The 16,535-nt window shown below is 47.4% G+C and overlaps 1 protein-coding gene and 1 non-coding gene across 12 annotated transcripts in view; both read left to right on the top strand.

Annotated features, from left to right (window-relative positions):
• The first annotated feature begins 1,670 nt into the window (after window positions 1-1,670).
• LOC132687012 (U6 spliceosomal RNA) lies at window positions 1,671-1,777 on the top strand. Its single transcript, XR_009613954.1, has one exon. It is a non-coding gene; the product is annotated as a U6 spliceosomal RNA (small nuclear RNA).
• Window positions 1,778-7,225: 5,448 nt separating this feature from the next.
• The window catches only part of SCYL3 (SCY1 like pseudokinase 3), a 41,264-nt gene continuing 31,954 nt past the window's right edge, over window positions 7,226-16,535 (top strand). The window contains exons 1-3 of one of the 11 annotated variants that reach the window (XM_060643472.3): window positions 7,226-7,666; window positions 8,206-8,312; window positions 12,799-12,989. In XM_060643472.3, the coding sequence (XP_060499455.3) occupies window positions 12,825-12,989 (165 nt within the window). In that variant the 5' untranslated portion in view covers window positions 7,226-7,666; window positions 8,206-8,312; window positions 12,799-12,824. The other 10 variants (XM_060643470.3, XM_060643476.3, XM_060643474.3 and 7 more) reach the window with 10 other exon arrangements.

Here is a 16,535-nt window from a genome sequence, read left to right as displayed (position 1 = left end):
AACTCTGCAGTTCATTAACTGTGAGAAGAAATGTTTAACATGCACATCACCTCCTCTACTCCTTTTCTCTTCCAAGGCTCCTAATCTTGCTAGGTTGGCAGTTTGGGGAACTGAAGGAAATGATTCTGGAATCTGGAGGTTGGTAACTGCTACTTAAAAGCAGAATAAGTATCTCGTATGAGTCCGCTTTTTCCTCCTAACCTGCAATTTACCAACGTCTCAAGTGGGCTGTGTAATGAGCACTGGGCAAGTGTGTGACTGTTAAGTCAAACCCCACAGAACACGAATATCCGAGCTTGCGCCAGGTGAACGTGGGGCTGCCCGTCAAGGCCTAGATCCCAGGAGGGCTGGCTAAGGAAGTGTTGCTTTTCGATTCGCTTAACTTTCAGAGCTCATTTACTTCCAGTGCTGGGTATGAGGGAATCTGTTCTAATTCAGTGATTTTGAAAAGGAGACCCACGCAAGTTTGGGGAGCTCAAGGTATCTGCAAACTCCAGAAATGCAATGAGACACTTTGGAAAGGGAATCTGAGCTTGGCAATCATTTCTCATTGAGATTAGTTCAGTCTACCTACTTGGAGCATTTCTAATGCCATCTTTATGACTTGCCAATTAATTTTCCGTTTTTCTGACACTTGATTTTCAACAAGGTCACCAGCTAGACCCCAAGACCCGACCTTCACCGCCCACCTGCCAGTACTCACCGACCTTTGTCCCACATTTTTCCTTCAGCTCTTCTTTCCAGCTTATCTCTTTTTTTTTTTTTAATTTTTTTTTCAACGTTTATTTATTTTTGAGACAGAGAGAGACAGAGCATGAATGGGGGAGGGTCAAAGAGAGGGAGACACAGAATCCGAAACAGGCTCCAGGCTCCGAGCTGTAAGCACAGAGCCCGATGCGGGGCTTGAACTCACGGACCGTGAGATCATGACCCGAGCCGAAGTCGGCCGCTTAACCGACTGAGCCACCCAGGCGCCCCTCCAGCTTATCTCTTAATACAGGTCAAGTGGAACTGAAACTGCCCCTCCACTGATAGCGACCTCCAGCAGGCCCGGACCACCCAGACCGGTGTGAGCAAAACCCCTGACTGGCGCCTGCGCAGATAGGGCGACCACTAGAATGACTGACAACTACCTGTACCTCATTATAATACTAAGATCTCCGCCCAAGAAGGAGCACAAACCTCGTTTACGTAATATACAAAGTATGTATAGGCCTGTTTCCTTAAGGCGCATGCGCAGCCTTAGGCCCGCCCCTACATCCCAGGACAAGGCTTCCTTATCTGAGTAGTCGTCCTAACCCTAAAGAGGGTTTCTTCTAACCCATCCACCCTTGCTGGAGGAATCACGGCTTTGGAAACCTTTCCCGGTGATCTCTGTATGTGCTGCAGATAAATTTACTTTGTGCGGCAACTCCACCTGATGTAGTTTCTATCTGGGACTTCCCGCGCTGTGAACTCACGTGAGTTCAGTCACAATAACACAGAATATGACACAAGTCCCTGCTATCAATGTAGGGTTCTCTTTTGTTACAAGTGTTGCACAATGACCTGATGAATATATCCATTCTCCTTCACATGCACACCTGTGCCTGCTCACACACATTACGTGGGCTTTATTTTTTAATTGAGAAATAATTCATGTAAAAGTCACCATTTAAATGCACAATTCAGTGCTCGCTTGGGCGGCACATATACTAAAATGGGAACGATACAGAGAAGATTAGCCTGGCCCCGGCACAAGGATGACACACAAATTCCTGAAGCTTCCATAGTTAAAAAAGAAAAAAAGTACAGTTCAGGGGCGCCTGGGTGGCTCAGTCAGTTAGGCATCGCACTCTGGATTTCGGCTCAGGTTTGTGAGTTCGAGCCCTGTGTCAGGCTCTGCACTGACAGCACGGAGCATGCTTGGGATTCTCTGATTCTCTCTCTCTCTCTCTCTCTGCCCCTCCCCTGCTCATGCTTGTTCTCTCAGTGTTTTGTAGTATACCCGTAAGGTTGTGCAACCTTCACAATGATCTAATTCCAGGACATTTTCATTACCCCCCCCAAAATTGCCATACCATTTGACAATTCCCATTTCCCCTCTACCCTCAGGCCCTGGCAACCATTCGTCTGCTTTCTGTCTCTATGGATTTACCTGTCCTGGACATTTCATAGAAATGGAATCAGACAATGTGTGGCTTTTTGCGTCTGGCTTCTTTCCTGGAGCAGAAGGTCCTCAGGCTCCCTCTGTGTTGTAGCATGTATCAATACTTCTTATATGGAGGAATGATGTTCCATTGTATGGATATACCACATCTTGTTTTTCCATTCATCACTGTCGCCACCCCTTAGGCAGCACTCAGAATGAAGACACGGTAAAGTTCCAAGAGCACCCATCTACCTAAGCGATGTGGTTACCACCATGGGGAGCAGAAGAGTGCCGGGGTACTGAGCCCCCATCTGAAACCTGACCAAGCTTATTCCCCAGCCTTGCCTTTGTTGTGAGTTTGTCTGATGGCGTCTCCCTCTGTTTTAGTTGTTCTCTCCCCAAACTCTTTCGTGTGATCACGTTTTCATATAATACCTAGTCATTCTTCCTTGGTCTGATTTTCTATTATTAAAATGCCTGTTTACAAACTTTGTGTAGGGTTACTCTGATCTCAGCACTCGTCTACCTGATTCCATCAGGTCTTTCTCGGTGTCTTGAAGGTAGGAAAGGCAGATGAGCCCTTCTTCCACTCTTGCCTCTTCTGGAAAGAGCGGGGGGGGGGGGGGGGGGGGGGGGTGGGGGGGGTGGGGGGGGGTGGGGGGGGGGTGGGGGTGGGAGGGTGCTCCTGTGTGGCTCAGTCGGTTAAGCATCCCACACTGGATTTCACCTCAGGTCATGAGCTCACAGTTGTGGGATCGAGCCCCACATCAGGCTCTATGCTCACAGCCGGATGGAGCCTGCTTGGGATTCTCTCTCTCCCTCTCTGTCTGCGCCCCCTCCCTCAAAATAAATAAATAAACATTAAAAAAAAAAAAAAAAAAGAACAAGAAGCAGTGGTGGTGCCATCCTTTGCACTTTTGTGACACAGGCGTCTTTCCTGTCCACTTCGTTGTCCAAACCAGTGTGGTGACAGTGTCACTGGATTCTATTTACCCCATACGGTGGGAAAAAGTAAATGAAAGAATCAAGAGGATCAGTGAAGAAAAACGTTGGTAGAAAAAGTGAAAATGATTTTTTAAGAACTTTGGTGCCTAAAGTGGGGGCCAAAGCCTGCAGGAGGAGCTCTGAAATCTCTGGGAGAGCTTTGCTTACTTTTTTTAAAAACATGTCTGCTGACCATGGGACAGACTCTTTGCAGACTCCGTTTGTCGTCTGAGCACTCCGTTGTTCCATCTCGATGCTTCTTCCTCGATTTAGAACATAGACTGGGGTGAGTGTTTGCAGGGAGCAGGGGGTAACTCGGGAGGTAGCAGGAGTCACTCAGGAAGACTCGGGGGAGTGGCAAGAAGAGGGACTTTTTTTTTTTTTCTTAAGGAAATCGAGCAAATAATGTTTAACTTATTCTGAGCTAGAAGTGCAGCTTTGAAGACAACTGAGAAAATCGCAGAGAATCATGCATCACTATTTCTCGGCTTAAGTGTGTGACATTAACTCAATTGCCATCTGTACCTTATCAGGAAATGTGCACGTGCTGTATCCTTCCGTCTTTCCTATCAAATGCTTCTCAGCTACTATTGCATTCCCCTCCCCCGCAACATTGTTACCACATAATGAAGAATCACGAGGCCAGTTTTATAGATGTAAGACCGCAAGAGCTTCCAATATAAGTCTACATTTCAGCTCCTCAGTCCTTTATTAAATTCGAAATTATAGAAGTAACATATGCTCACTGTAACACACAAAGCAATATGCAGATACATATTGCAAAAGAAGTAATCCCCTCTCTAACCCTATACAGGGACCATTAACAGACTAGTAGATATCCTTCTATATTTCCATTCATTCTGTTAAGAACGAAATTCGACCGAATAAATTTGGAGATCTAGCCGGCTTCCTTAAACGATTCCAGAATGGGGCAGAATACCATCTAGCAAGCAGAGGGGAGCTCTGAAAAGCTGTATAAAGGGAAGGTTTTTTTTTATAGGAAGGAGGGTGGGGCTGGAAAACTATTCTTTAAAAAAAGGGGGAGGGGGGCGGGCACCTGGGTGGCTCAGTCGTTTAAGCATCTGACTCTTGATTTTGGCTCAGGTCATGATCTCACAGTTCATGGGTTCCAGCCCCACATTGGACTCTGATGTTAACAGTGCAGAGCCTGCTTGGGATTCTCTCTCTCTCTCCACCCCTCCCTCACTTGCATATTCTCTCTCCCTCTCTCAAAAATAAACTTAATTAAAAAAAAAAAAAGAAATTACCCTTTTGTAAGAGATATTTACATGTAGAAGGGAAATCTCCATTCATAAAAGAGGGATGACCCTAAATCTCTAGAAACTGTTATCAATGGAGAAGAAATGGATTTAAATCTACCTACTACCCTTATCCTTGTTTACTGGACTTTTCCTGGTAACCTTCCAGAAATGTCTCCCCCACCACAAACCCTTCTGTCTTTAGCTGGAGATGGGATTTAAGGTGATGGCTTTGGCCATTTTGGTGAGTTACTTAGTTTTCCTGGGTCTTTCCCATGTGTATAGGAAGTACTCATGTTATTAAACTTTTGTTTGATTTTCTCCTGTTCATCTGTTTCATGTCAGTTTAGTAGAGCTGGAAGAATCTTGAAGAGCAGAGTAGAATTCCTCCTCCTCAACACCTTGTTTTGTTTTTTAATAGAACTTACCATTGTGGAAACTAACCTTTGTTCATTTATACACTTAGTGTCTATTTCTCCCCTCATCCATCAAACCCCTAAAATTTGAGGCCTGTGAGAACAGGGAATTAATCTTGTTTCGTTTGCCAATGTTTCCTCAGTCTTTACAGCAGAGGTTTATACACCATGAGCATTTATAAAGTATTTGCTGGGGGAGCCTGGGTGGCTCAGTAAGTTGAGCATACAACTTCGGCTCAGGTCATGATCTCATGGTTTGTGGGTTCAAGCCCTGCGTCTTGGAACCTGCTTCAGATTCTGTGTCTCTCTCTCTCTCTCTCTCTGCCTCTACCCCACTTGTGCGTTCTCTCTCTCTCTCTCAAAAATAAATAAACATTAGAAAAAAAGTATTTGCTGTACTGAGTAAGTAAACAAGGAGCAAATGTCAGGAAAGCCTTAGAGGAATCAGGGAAGTGTAGAGTCATTTAGTTCCTATCTAGCCTCACACAACAGTAGCTTGAAACTTACATACTGAAGCCGGGGCAGGGAACTTCCCAAAACTAAGATAACTTTTCTAGCATTAAGCTACTCACACATCCTCAATCACTTAAAAAGGAAAAAAAAAAAAAAACACGTTTTATTTGGGCCCCTTGAACCCACGTTTTTGCAATGATTGTGTCTTCTTCCTTCTTAGTGGTCAGCATAGTACATGACACAGAAAAGGTATATGTTAAATATTTGTGGAATAAATATTAGTGTGTAACAACATGAAGTTTAAATTTTGCAACATTTGTATAGTGTTCACAGTTTCCAAAGTGATGCCAATATTCCTTAAAGCATGGGTGTCATGATGTCTGTTGGCGATTTAAATTATTTCCGCATTGACAGTGGAATATTCTGCGTGGGTTAATTGGTTGAAGCTATGCCCTAGACGCAGCACTCTAGTAATCAGGAATCTACACTCCAGAGGTTGCTAGCTGGAATCATTCCAGAAAGGCTACATTCCAGAGATGGAGCTACAAACACTTTAGCCAACTGGATCGCTGATGGCACTGGATGCTTTGCTAATTACCATGATGAGTGTCAGAAGTGAGTATTTATTGGCAAAAGTAACAACTTATTAATTATCATGATGACTAGTAGAAATGGGCTCCCAAAAGAATTCAAGCTGGGTGAATTGTTTAAAATATTTTAGAAAATGCTCTCCACATCTGAATGAACAGGGTCTAAAAATTCAAGGTGTCCTCAGCCTTCGGAGATTCCATTGGAGGCTGCATCCCTAATGGTGCTGGCTCTACCACTGGTCTGTAAGATCTCTGGTTGCCAGATGGTGACTATGTGGCATCATCCACAGGTGGCCCGGAAATGTGATGTGCTGCCCAAGGAAGCCAAAGGGTGGAGGGAGGTAGGTGAACCCATTTCTGCCTCTCAACTTTCTAGGGCAAGGTGGTGGTCACACGGCCTCGGGCTGTATTCTCCAAAATGATGGTCACTACCCACAGGTGACTACTGAGCATTAAAATATGGTTAGTCCAAATTGTAAAATATACATAGCAGATTTTGAAGACAGCACAAAAAATGTCAGTAACACAGTATTTTTTTTTTTTTTTTTTACTATTGAATGCATATTTAAATGACAATCTTCCGGATATACTGTGTTTAAATATATTAAAATTAACTTCACCTCATCTTTTTTTCTTTAGTAAAAGATTTAAAAGTTTTAAAGACTTAACTCTTTAAAGATTAAAAAGTTTTAAAAAGATGAAATGTTTTTAAGGTGGCTTCTAGCGAAGTTAATATGTGGCTTGAATTCAGTTTCTATAGGCCAGTGCTGACCCAGAATAGACAGCTCAGCCTTTGTCAAGCTTATCCGGCAGATTAAATACTGTATGTGCCTACCTCCCAATAAACATGCGTTTAATACATTTCTGAATATGGAGCAAAATTAGGCCTAGTTGCTTTCTTTTAACCTCAGGAGGAAATTGTGGTGTCCTTATCCATCTTAAACCTTTTCAGCGACCAGAAACTTTCAGTTCCCAGAAAGAAACTACAAGTTTTGGATGATCAAATTATTGAGGTCAGCTGTCAACTGTGAGGTTGTATTAAGCAGTAGTGATGGCTGCCACTACTGCGACCATACAGATGAGAACAGGTAAACACACACAGAATCCTATTAAGTAGAAACCATTAACAGGTACTATTAACATGATTAAGCCCAATGTACGCTGAATTAAGCGTAACTTCAAACTTCCCGACTCAAAGGTTTAAGCTTGAACCGCCATCACCTCCGCCAGCTTCAGCCGCAGTTCCGCACGACTTCAGCCCACGCGGCGCAACCAATCGCGGCTGCGGGGGTGAGTGACGTCACTCTCCTAAAAGTCCAGGCCAATTTCCATACTTCTTTTCTGCGACCAGCCCCTTTACTATTTGTTGGAGGCGACGGCGGCCATTTTGGATTCGGGCGGGTGTCAAATTAAAACCGCGCGGCTAAAAGCCTAAAACTTAAAATCAAGACAAAATCGCGAGTTCGACTCAAACGCCAAGAGAGGAGACTTCTTCACAAACCATCCAGGCCGCTGGGAGCAGGGCGCGAAGTGCCGACCGGCACCGGCGCCCACACTCAAGATGGCGCCGGCCTGAGCGTCACCTGTGCCGCCTCTCTCTCTCTCGGTTCCGGGTTCGTTCGCCTCAGTGGTGGCGTCGGAGGGCTGAAGGCTGGCGTTCTGTCCGGTTTCCGGACCCGTCTCTATGGTGTCGGAGGGAGCATACCCCCCGAAGATTTGTGGGTGTAGTGGCCACAGCCTCACAGGGTAGGCGAGGGTGGCTGGTGTCAACAGGGGGCGAAGAGGGGACCGGAGCCAAGACCCTCGGCCGCCTCCCCCGCCGGCCTCCCGCAGGTAACAGGGAGCCCTGCGCCGCGTCCTCCGTCCGTGCGGGACCGGGCCGCGGGGGAGGGGCCGGGCCGGGAGCGGAGACGGTGGGCGCGCGCCCCGCTCGCGGGTCCGCGCTCGGCGCGGCGCCGCTGCCGGTTGAGCTGTGCCCTCCGCCTCCGCGCAGCCTCCCCCTGCTTGGTGCGGGGCGCCCTTCGCCTCTGGGCTTCGGGGGCGACCCCCGCCCGGCGCGTTGCTGGCGGCCGGAGCCAGCGAAAGAAGCCGCGGAGCCGGGCCTCGCGGGCAGGTGTGGAAGGTGAGGGGCCGGCGAGCGGGAGCGCCGTCCCCGCCCACCCCGAGCCGGGTCGCGGTGGGACCCCGCTGGCCCCCGGGCAGCCATCCCCGCCGCGGGTCGGGCGAGTGTGCGCGGTGCCGCCGGAGGGAGCCGGGGGTCGCGCCCGCGCCGGGAAACCGCCTGCGTTCCTGCTCCAAGACGAGTGCCGGGCCCCCGGAGGCCCAGCCGGCTGTGTCCTTGCCTAGTGCCTTTTTTTTTTTTTTTTTTAAAGAATAAAGATGAAACATTTCTCGGAAGAGCGTGTTTAGGAAACCATGTGAATACTGAGTCGGGTCCTGAATTCGGGAATCACCGTTACTGCTGTTTTTAAGGACCTGTGTGCGTACCCACGTGACATTTCAAATCCTAGCTGAAATCATACTTACTTGTTTTGGTCCGTAAAGGCGTCTTTACGTATTGCTGGTCAGCTAGCAATGCTGGACTGAGTTCATTACAGGGGGACGTGTACTTGAAACAGATCACAGCAAAGGGCCCGAGTAATGTTAGCACCAGATACCAAAGTATCGATGAGTATAGGGCGTCCTTAGAACTCACGGTGCAAGCCTTTATCTTTGGAACCTCCAAGCTAAGAGAGCTAGAACCAAGATCATCTCGATTAATTGCTGTGGAAGAACAGAGGGAGAGAGAGTTCCCCAGATGACATCGATTTCTTAGTAGGAGTTGCCGGGTGACCTAGACAAGCGCTTGCATAGTCCACAGGTGGCCCAGAAATGTGATGTGCTGCCCAAGGAAGCCAAAGGGTGGAGGAAGGTAGGTGAACCCATGTTTAAAGAGCAGAGCTTGCCGACCCAACATCATAATTATAGAGAGAGAGGGGATGGTAAATTCTGCAGAATATCCACGCTCTCCTTTTCTGTCTTCTTGTAACTTTTTTTTTCTCGTGACTTCTTGACTTCAAAGCAGACAACAGGACATCTTTTTGTTGCCACCTGATGAAGTTTGCCCTGCACTTAGGCTGTAATCCTACTCTTCTGTGAGCATTGCAGTCCTGACGTGGGAAGACTTCTGTCCACGTTAATCACGCTTTCAAAACAGTAAAATGGCAGCCTTTGTCCCCAGAAAGGGAGTCTCGTCTTGCCTTTTTTCTTTTCTTTCTCTTTTCTTGTTTTTAATGTTTGTCGATTTTCAGAGAGAGAGTGCGAGTGCGAGCAGCAGAGGGGCAGAGAGAGGGAGAGAGAATCCCAAGCAGGCCCCGTGCTGTCGGCGTAGAGCCTGACACGGCCTCGGTCCCACAAACCATGAGATCCATGACCTGAGCTGAAACCAGGAGTCAGAAGTTTAACCGACTGAGCCCCTCAGGCGCCCCCCCTTTCTTTTTTTTAAGTTGTATTTCTTGGGGTCTTAGACCCAATATATCCACTGCTAAGAAAAACTACTGGTTTTAACCGCTTAAAGCTTTCCTAACTCTAGGTGTTGTTGGGCCCAGTGTTCTGGCAACGACGTAGTTTGCTATTGAGAAATGACCGAGTAAACTATATGTCCCTTGCTGTGCCTCTGCCGAGTGCCATTCAGTCAGCCAGAGCTCCGCCCCTGCATCCTGGTGGCCGTCTTATCTCCTTTGAGGACGAATGCTAAAACTACACGAACACCGTGCTTTCCTCCCAAGAGGATTTTCATTTTCTTGCAGTTCCCCGTGTTGGTTTTGAAAAGCTGTATTTTGCGGCTAAGAGAGAAGGAAGTTAGACTGGCCTCCGTTACACACTCTTCAAAGTAACACTTCTCTGACTAATGCCTCCGTTCTCACAGAGGGGTGCTAGAGAAGTAGGCATTTTCTGCTGATGAAATGGCAGCTGGGGTCAAAGAACATGGACCACCCAAGCTGCCCCCTCATGCCAGCCCTGGTTGTAAGGCTGTCTGTCCATTGGCGGTGAGGAAGTGCATTTCCAGCTGGGCTTCTGGAAGCCTCGAGATGGAGGGTAGTAGTGCGCCCCTGCAGATCTGACGAAGCTACTCCCAGTGTTTGCTCTTCCTTCTGCCAGCTGCCTTCCTCTGTGCTTGCCAAGTTTCTGCTTCTTCGTGGCTTTGGCCGGCCATGGCCCTGACTCCACCTCATGGCATCCTTTTACCTTCAGCAAATAGAAATATGTCTTGCGCGTTCAGATTCCCGAGGCAGATAAAGACCTGGCCATGGGTCCTAGAGATGGCTAATGTGTGAGTTGACTGCCCTTTGGCCCAGGGTAGGCACCTGACCCGTTAACTGTGTCCTAGAGGAGAGGGGCAACCTCCAACTGCTGAACGTGACCTTCGCTGTTCAGCGGGGGTGTTGTCACAGGTACCATGCCGTCTCCAGAACAGGGGAGTTAACGGGAGCTGCTTTTCTCCGTGAGCCCGCGTAGACACTGTATTTGTAGTCCCGGTAGAAAGGTGAGCGTTACACATAGTTTGGATACTTGGCATTTTTAATACTGTTTATCCCCCTGCTGTTGAGGTCAACTGCAGAATAGGGAGGAGCCCAGTGGATTTGTTACGAAGACGACTTCGTTCTTATCCTCAGAAGTATTCTTGGATTTTTGAACAGTTTCAATTTTAGATAGTTTTAGCTTTGTCCATGTTGTGTTCTTTATATAACGATGTGTGTGGGTCTGTAAGCACTTGGAATTCTCTGTTTTAGGCATGTGTCTTCAGCAGCCCCTCATACTTTGGTAACACAGAAAGTGTTGTGTGGAACTTCTCCAAAGCGGAACAGAAAAATCTAAGTAGAGGGTCTATGTATAATGATTGTTGGGTGTGTGTTTGTTCAAAGCGTGCAATTTTTAAACTGAAATTTTTAAAGGTCTCCGTAGAATTTTTGGCCATGTTATTTAGAACTGGCAACTTCTTACCACGTCCACCAGAGTTAGTAAGAACTCTTTTTATGTTTTATTTTTTATATTATGGTAAAGCCAGAACTGCAGACTGACTGCCACAGATTTTTCAAACGTGTGTTATTTGGCCCGTACAGGTTTAAACACATTCGAGCCAGCACTGAAAAACGCGGAGATTTCCACATAAATATTCAGGCTCTTGGATCCTTATGATAAATGACCTGATCTGGCAGGCCTGGCTGAGACAGTGTGACGGCCTCTCCCTGCAGAGTGCAGGCCTTGTCAGCAGGTGCCTGTCGCACGCAGGGCCCTCTGCTCCTCCCCCGATACCGTGGGGCCACTTTGCAATGCCTGTTGTAGCCTTGGAAGGTTGTACCCCCGTTGTAAAGAAAGGTGGGTGCTTAGTGTAGAAGGTTTGGAAATGCAGGTGCATGTCTGTCTGTGACTTCCTCGTGATCCAACACAGACAGCAAACCTCTGTTAATACTTGAGCATTTTTTCAGGCCTTTCTATGTCTGTGTGTATCTGTATGTATATAGACACATACACAGATACAACTTTATTGAGGTATAATTGATGTACAATAAACTGAACATATTTAAACCCTACAATTAAAAGTTTTGGTATTTGTTATCACCTTTAACCATAATCAAGTTAGTGAATAAATCTGTTCCCCCACAAGTCTCCTTACACCCCTTGCAATCCTTTCCCCTCTCCTGGTCCCTGTAACGGGGCTCCTACCCAGGCAACCACTCATCTGTTTTCTATCACTGCGTTTTCTAGGTGTTCCTGTCTGTGTGGGTTTTTTAGCATCTGTGATGATACAGTTTTGCACTTTCCCCTTTTTACCTAGCCCGACTTTGAAGAGCAGTGGGAGTGCACCCTTCCTTCCTTCCTTCCTTCCTTCCTTCTTTCCTTCCTTTCTTTCCTTTTTCTTTTTCTTTCTTTCCTTCCTTCCTTCTTCCTTCCTTCTTTCCTTCCTTCCTTCCTTTCCTTCCCTCCTTCCTTCCTTTCTTTTTCTTTTTCTTTCTTTCCTTCTTCCTTCCTTCCTCTTTCTTTTCTTTCTTTCTTTCTTTCTTTCTTTCTTTCTTTCCTTCTTCCTTCCTTCCTTTCTCTTTCTTTCTCTTTCTTTCTTTTCTTTCTTTCTTTCTTTCTTTCTTTCTTTCTTTCCTTCCTTCCTTCCTTCATTCCTTCCTTCCTTCCTTCTTGTTTATTTACTTATTTTGAGAGAGAGGAAAGGTGCAGAGAGTGAGGGAGAGAGAGAATCCCAGGCAGGCCCTACACTACCAGCGCTGACCCTGACTCTAACCCACAAACCAGGAGATCACTACCTGAGCAGGAAATCAAGAGTCCCAAGACTGAGCCACCCAGGCACCCTCTTTCTTATGTTTATTGTCATCGCGTTCAGAGAGTTGTCTCTATCCCACTCTTTTCCTGGTGCTCCCGGGCCGTTGCCCGGCGCGTGAACTCTCCATTTGTTAACACGTTTTTCATCATTGAGAGAACTACTCTCCAGTTTGTTTGGTTCTTGTTCTAATTTTAAGTTATTATAGACATACAGCAGTTTTCTCATTGGTGAATAATGACGTTTTGCAACAGGCTCCTGTGAGGCAGGATATGCGAGCAGGTTAGGGAGCGCGGGTGATCTTATTCTGGTTTTGATCAGCTGGCGCTGTGACCGTTCCGTGAGTGAGTGTGTGCGCGTGCGCGCACATGTGTGGGGGGAGGGTCGCGAGGGGCAGTAACTGCACGTGGCCTGGTAGGTGCGTTTTCTCTTAGAGCCTCAGTTGTTCCTTGACAGGCACCGCCGGTGACTTGGGGAGCACTTGGCCAGCATTTGGCGTCCTTGTTGTGGGCGGCCTGGCCGATGGGGACTGGAGGGCCGGGTGGGTGGGTGGGTGGGTGGGAGCGGCGGGGTCCCCGCACGCAGTGATCTCCCCTCCCCCCTCCCCCCCCGCAGGTGGAGGCTTATGTGTGCAGGTGTTTTCCTCCTTCCTCAGCTGTGCCGGGCCTCCCGGCGGAAGGCATGGGCTCGGAGAGCAGCGCCCTGAAGAGCTACGCGCTGACGGAGCCCGCGTTCACCCTGCCGGCCGGCCTGGCCGTGCACCCCGCCGCGCTGCAGGATGGCCGGCGCGCCTCGGTCTTCGTGTACCGGAGAGACCACGAGGACCGCGTGAACAAGGCCGCCAAGGTACCGCGTGCGCGGCGGCGCTCGCGTTTGGTGGGGGGGGGGGGGGGGGGGGGGTCACTGGCTCGAGTCCTGTTAAGAAATACGAAGCGGAACTTAACGAGGGTCACAGGAGGGCGATCCTGAGGACTCGTGTTTTTGTTCATGACCTTCGTGGTTGTCCTGAGGCGCCGGGGGCGGGGAGGAAGGAGGGCTCAGTCGGTTACGCGTCAGACTCTCGACTTCGGCTCGGGTCATGATCTCGCGGTTCGTGGGTTCGAGCCCCACGTCCGGCTCTGTGCTGACAGCTCGGAGCCTGGAGCCTGGAGTCTGTGCCTCCCTCTCTCTCTCTGCCCCTTCCATGCCCATGCTCTGTATCTCTCTCTCTCTCTCTCTCTCTCTCTCTCTCTCTCTCTCTCTCTCTCTCTCAAAAATAAACATTAAACAACAACAACAAAAGAACGTAGTTGTCCTTCCCTCGTGGGAAAATCTCCAACTTGCAGGACATGTTGGAACCAAAAAGCTTCGGAAAACGCAGGGTGAGAGCTTTTATCATATTGTTTTAGTGAGGAAGTTCGGAAGGTAATTTTCCATGGCTAAATTAAGGTAGAGTTTAATCGAGTTTAGCAAAAATCTGTAAGTGTTGACATTTTGGTAAGTATATGATTTAATTTGTAAAGTTTATTTATATTTATTTTATGTCTTTTAAATTTTCATTTTTAGCTTTTTAGTTTCTGCATTTCAGTTTTTAAATTTGAGTATAGTTGTTGACAGTGTTAGTTTCAGGCGTACAACATACTGATCCACCTTCTCTATACAACATGCTGTGCTCGCCTTTAGCATATTGATGACGGACCTAGAAATAAAGTAGTTTAGAAACTGCAGGTACTATTTTTTCTTTTCCAGGAGTATTGCGATGTCCCAGAAAGAATGTTGGCCCGGGTTCTGGTTCTTGCTGAGGGACCTTAGTCGCTTCATTCACTTTTAGAGGCTTCAGTTTCCTCTTCAGGGAGGGGGTCCTCCTGGCTCACACCTTCCAGATGCTGATCCTGGAAGGGGACCAGTGTATTAGCAGGTGCTTGTGCACTGTCGGGGGACCCCAGCCTCTGATTAGAAAACGTGATTGTACCTTGGAATATAATTCAATAGAACAACCCTAAGCGTCTTTATTTATTTTTTTTTAATTCATTTTATTTTGAGAGAACACAAGTGTGTATGAGCAGGGGAGGGGCAGAGAAGAGGGAGAGAGAGAATCCCACACAGGGTCCACACTGACTGCCCAGAGCCTGATGCAAGGCTTGAACCCACGAACTGCGAGATCATGACCTGAGCTGAAATCAAGAGTCAGACACCCAGCCACCTGAGCCACCCAGCTGCCCCTGTTAAAACTTCTTTTATTGTAATTTTGCAAAAGATAAAATGCCTTGCTTCACTGTCGTATTCTTACTTGCAGTTAATATCTGACATACTTCCTATTATCTTCATCTCATAAGGTAGCACGTTTTTTAAGTAAAAAAATGAGGGTGACTGTTATTAGTGAAGTACTAGAGATTTATCATCTTTCTCAGCTTTTTTTTTCTAAATAAGTTCATGAGATTATTTAACATTGTTTTGTTTATTTTTGAGAGAGAGAGAACACAAGCAGAGAGGTGGGGGGGGGGGGTACAGACGATCTGAAGCAGGCTCTGTGCTGACAGCACAGAGCCTGATGTGGGGCTTGATCTCCTGGTTCATGAGATCATGACCTGAGACGAAGTTGGACGCTTAGCCAACTGAGCCCCAAGGTTTTTTAGCACTGTGTTATTCTTTATGATATGTGTGCCAAGAAAGTTGAACAAAATGATACTAAAAGTTCTTCAAGTCCATCAGATCCTGTCATTTTATCTTGAATCCACTAGCCATAATAGTATAATTTTCTCACCAGTGGTTAGGACTCATTTCTGAGGAATAGTAAGGAATGATAACTCCTAAGTCAGAGTGTGGTTCCCGTAGTTTGCTCTAATCCCAGTGCTTAGGTGGGACCTCGTGGTGAGGACAAGCTCGTGAATGACCCTGAGTGTATTCGTAACCAGGCAGCCACGTTAACTCGAGGAGTGCGTTTGTGGACGCCGTGCACCTGCCTTGGGAGACACTGTGCTCTTCTCCATGACTCAGGCCACTTTCTGGAAGGGTTGGTCAATATATTTGGGGCTGCACAGTGTGTGGTCATGAGGAAGAAATAGAAGATCGCTTGCCTTCCCCTTGGGGAATGCTTTACCGCTCTTCCTTATATACTGACATGCTCTTTCTGTTCCTCTCCCCCTTCGCCCTTTTCTGTGCTGTTTACAACCCTTATTCTAATAAATCAACCGCCCTCCAGTGTCAGCTGGTTCTCTTCCAAGGTTCCTGATCATCATCCATTCAGAAGAACTTAAGAAGTGCCCCCATCCCCCAGGTGTGTTGGGCCACCTCTAGATGGTGCAGGCTCCTTCCCAGCCTCGGCTCTCCCCAACAATTTCCAGACTTCGGGTTCTCGTCCTTTCTCTTCTGGTGCTTATGTCTGGCCTTCTGCCCCCGACGAAGTAACTGCTGAGCCCTCTGGTCTCAGCTCCAGGTCCACATTCCCACTTGCCTGTGGAATATCTCTACCTGGATACTCCCTTAGCACCTCAGGTACACGCTTTCCAACACAGGATTCTTTAGCCCTTCGTCTTCCTGCGTTTTATTCCTAGTGTCTCATCTAACCTCTAGCTCGTGGGCATTCAAAGACAGAGTGTGCTTCTGTCTTTGTCTCAGATTTGCATCTCAGCAGAAGCAGCCAGAGTATTTCTCCCTGAGAGTTGTTGCTCTCTCGTTTTAGGCGTCCTGGTTACTTTGTTATATTTCTTTAACAGAATGAAACTATGGCTTGCTTCCTGTCGAAAAACTTGCAGGTGGACGTGAGCTGGTAACTACTATGTTGTGCAGTTCCCAAAGTGAAATAGCGAACCAGAGATAGAACTTACAGTAATGAAAAGTTAAGCTGCTAAGGCATGAATTAATTCTCTGGATAGCTGCATCCTAACCCGTCCTAAAAAGTAGACGTAGTTTATATTCACGACTTGACTCTCACACCTAACGTCTCTGTGTGGGCCTGGATAAGTACAGATGTTGACAGGTTATCCAGTGCTGCTCATGTTGAACGATAAAAGTCCTTGCTCGGAATCCACTGTCTGAGAGGATTCGCCTGGAGCAGAATGGGCAGAACGGGGATGTGGTGACTCAGGGGCAGGTACTTTCGGCACTCCTTCCGCAAAGTCGCCTCCCTCCACCACAAGAGCCGTTGCTCTCTTTGGTCGATGCTCCCTGAGAACATCTCCCGGTCGCATCTTGTCGCCCCCTCTGTTCTGGAGCAACAGAATCTTGAGTCAAGAAGTGTTTCTATTTGATTCGTAATTGCTGACTTCCCTGTGAGTCTGTATGCATAATTTATGCAAAATATCGTGTGTGCTGAAGGGGAGAGACACATGACGTTCTCGGCCAGTTAAGTGCCGTGTTCAGAATCACGCTATGAGTTACTCCTTTCTGCCTTTATTAAACGCACAAGTCACT

This window comes from Panthera onca, chromosome F1 (genome assembly GCF_046562875.1).
Source record: "Panthera onca isolate mPanOnc1 chromosome F1, mPanOnc1 haplotype 2, whole genome shotgun sequence".
NCBI classification, from domain to species: Eukaryota; Metazoa; Chordata; class Mammalia; order Carnivora; family Felidae; genus Panthera; species Panthera onca.
Note: the sequence above shows the minus strand (reverse complement) of the source record. Positions and strands in the feature narration are given on the sequence as shown.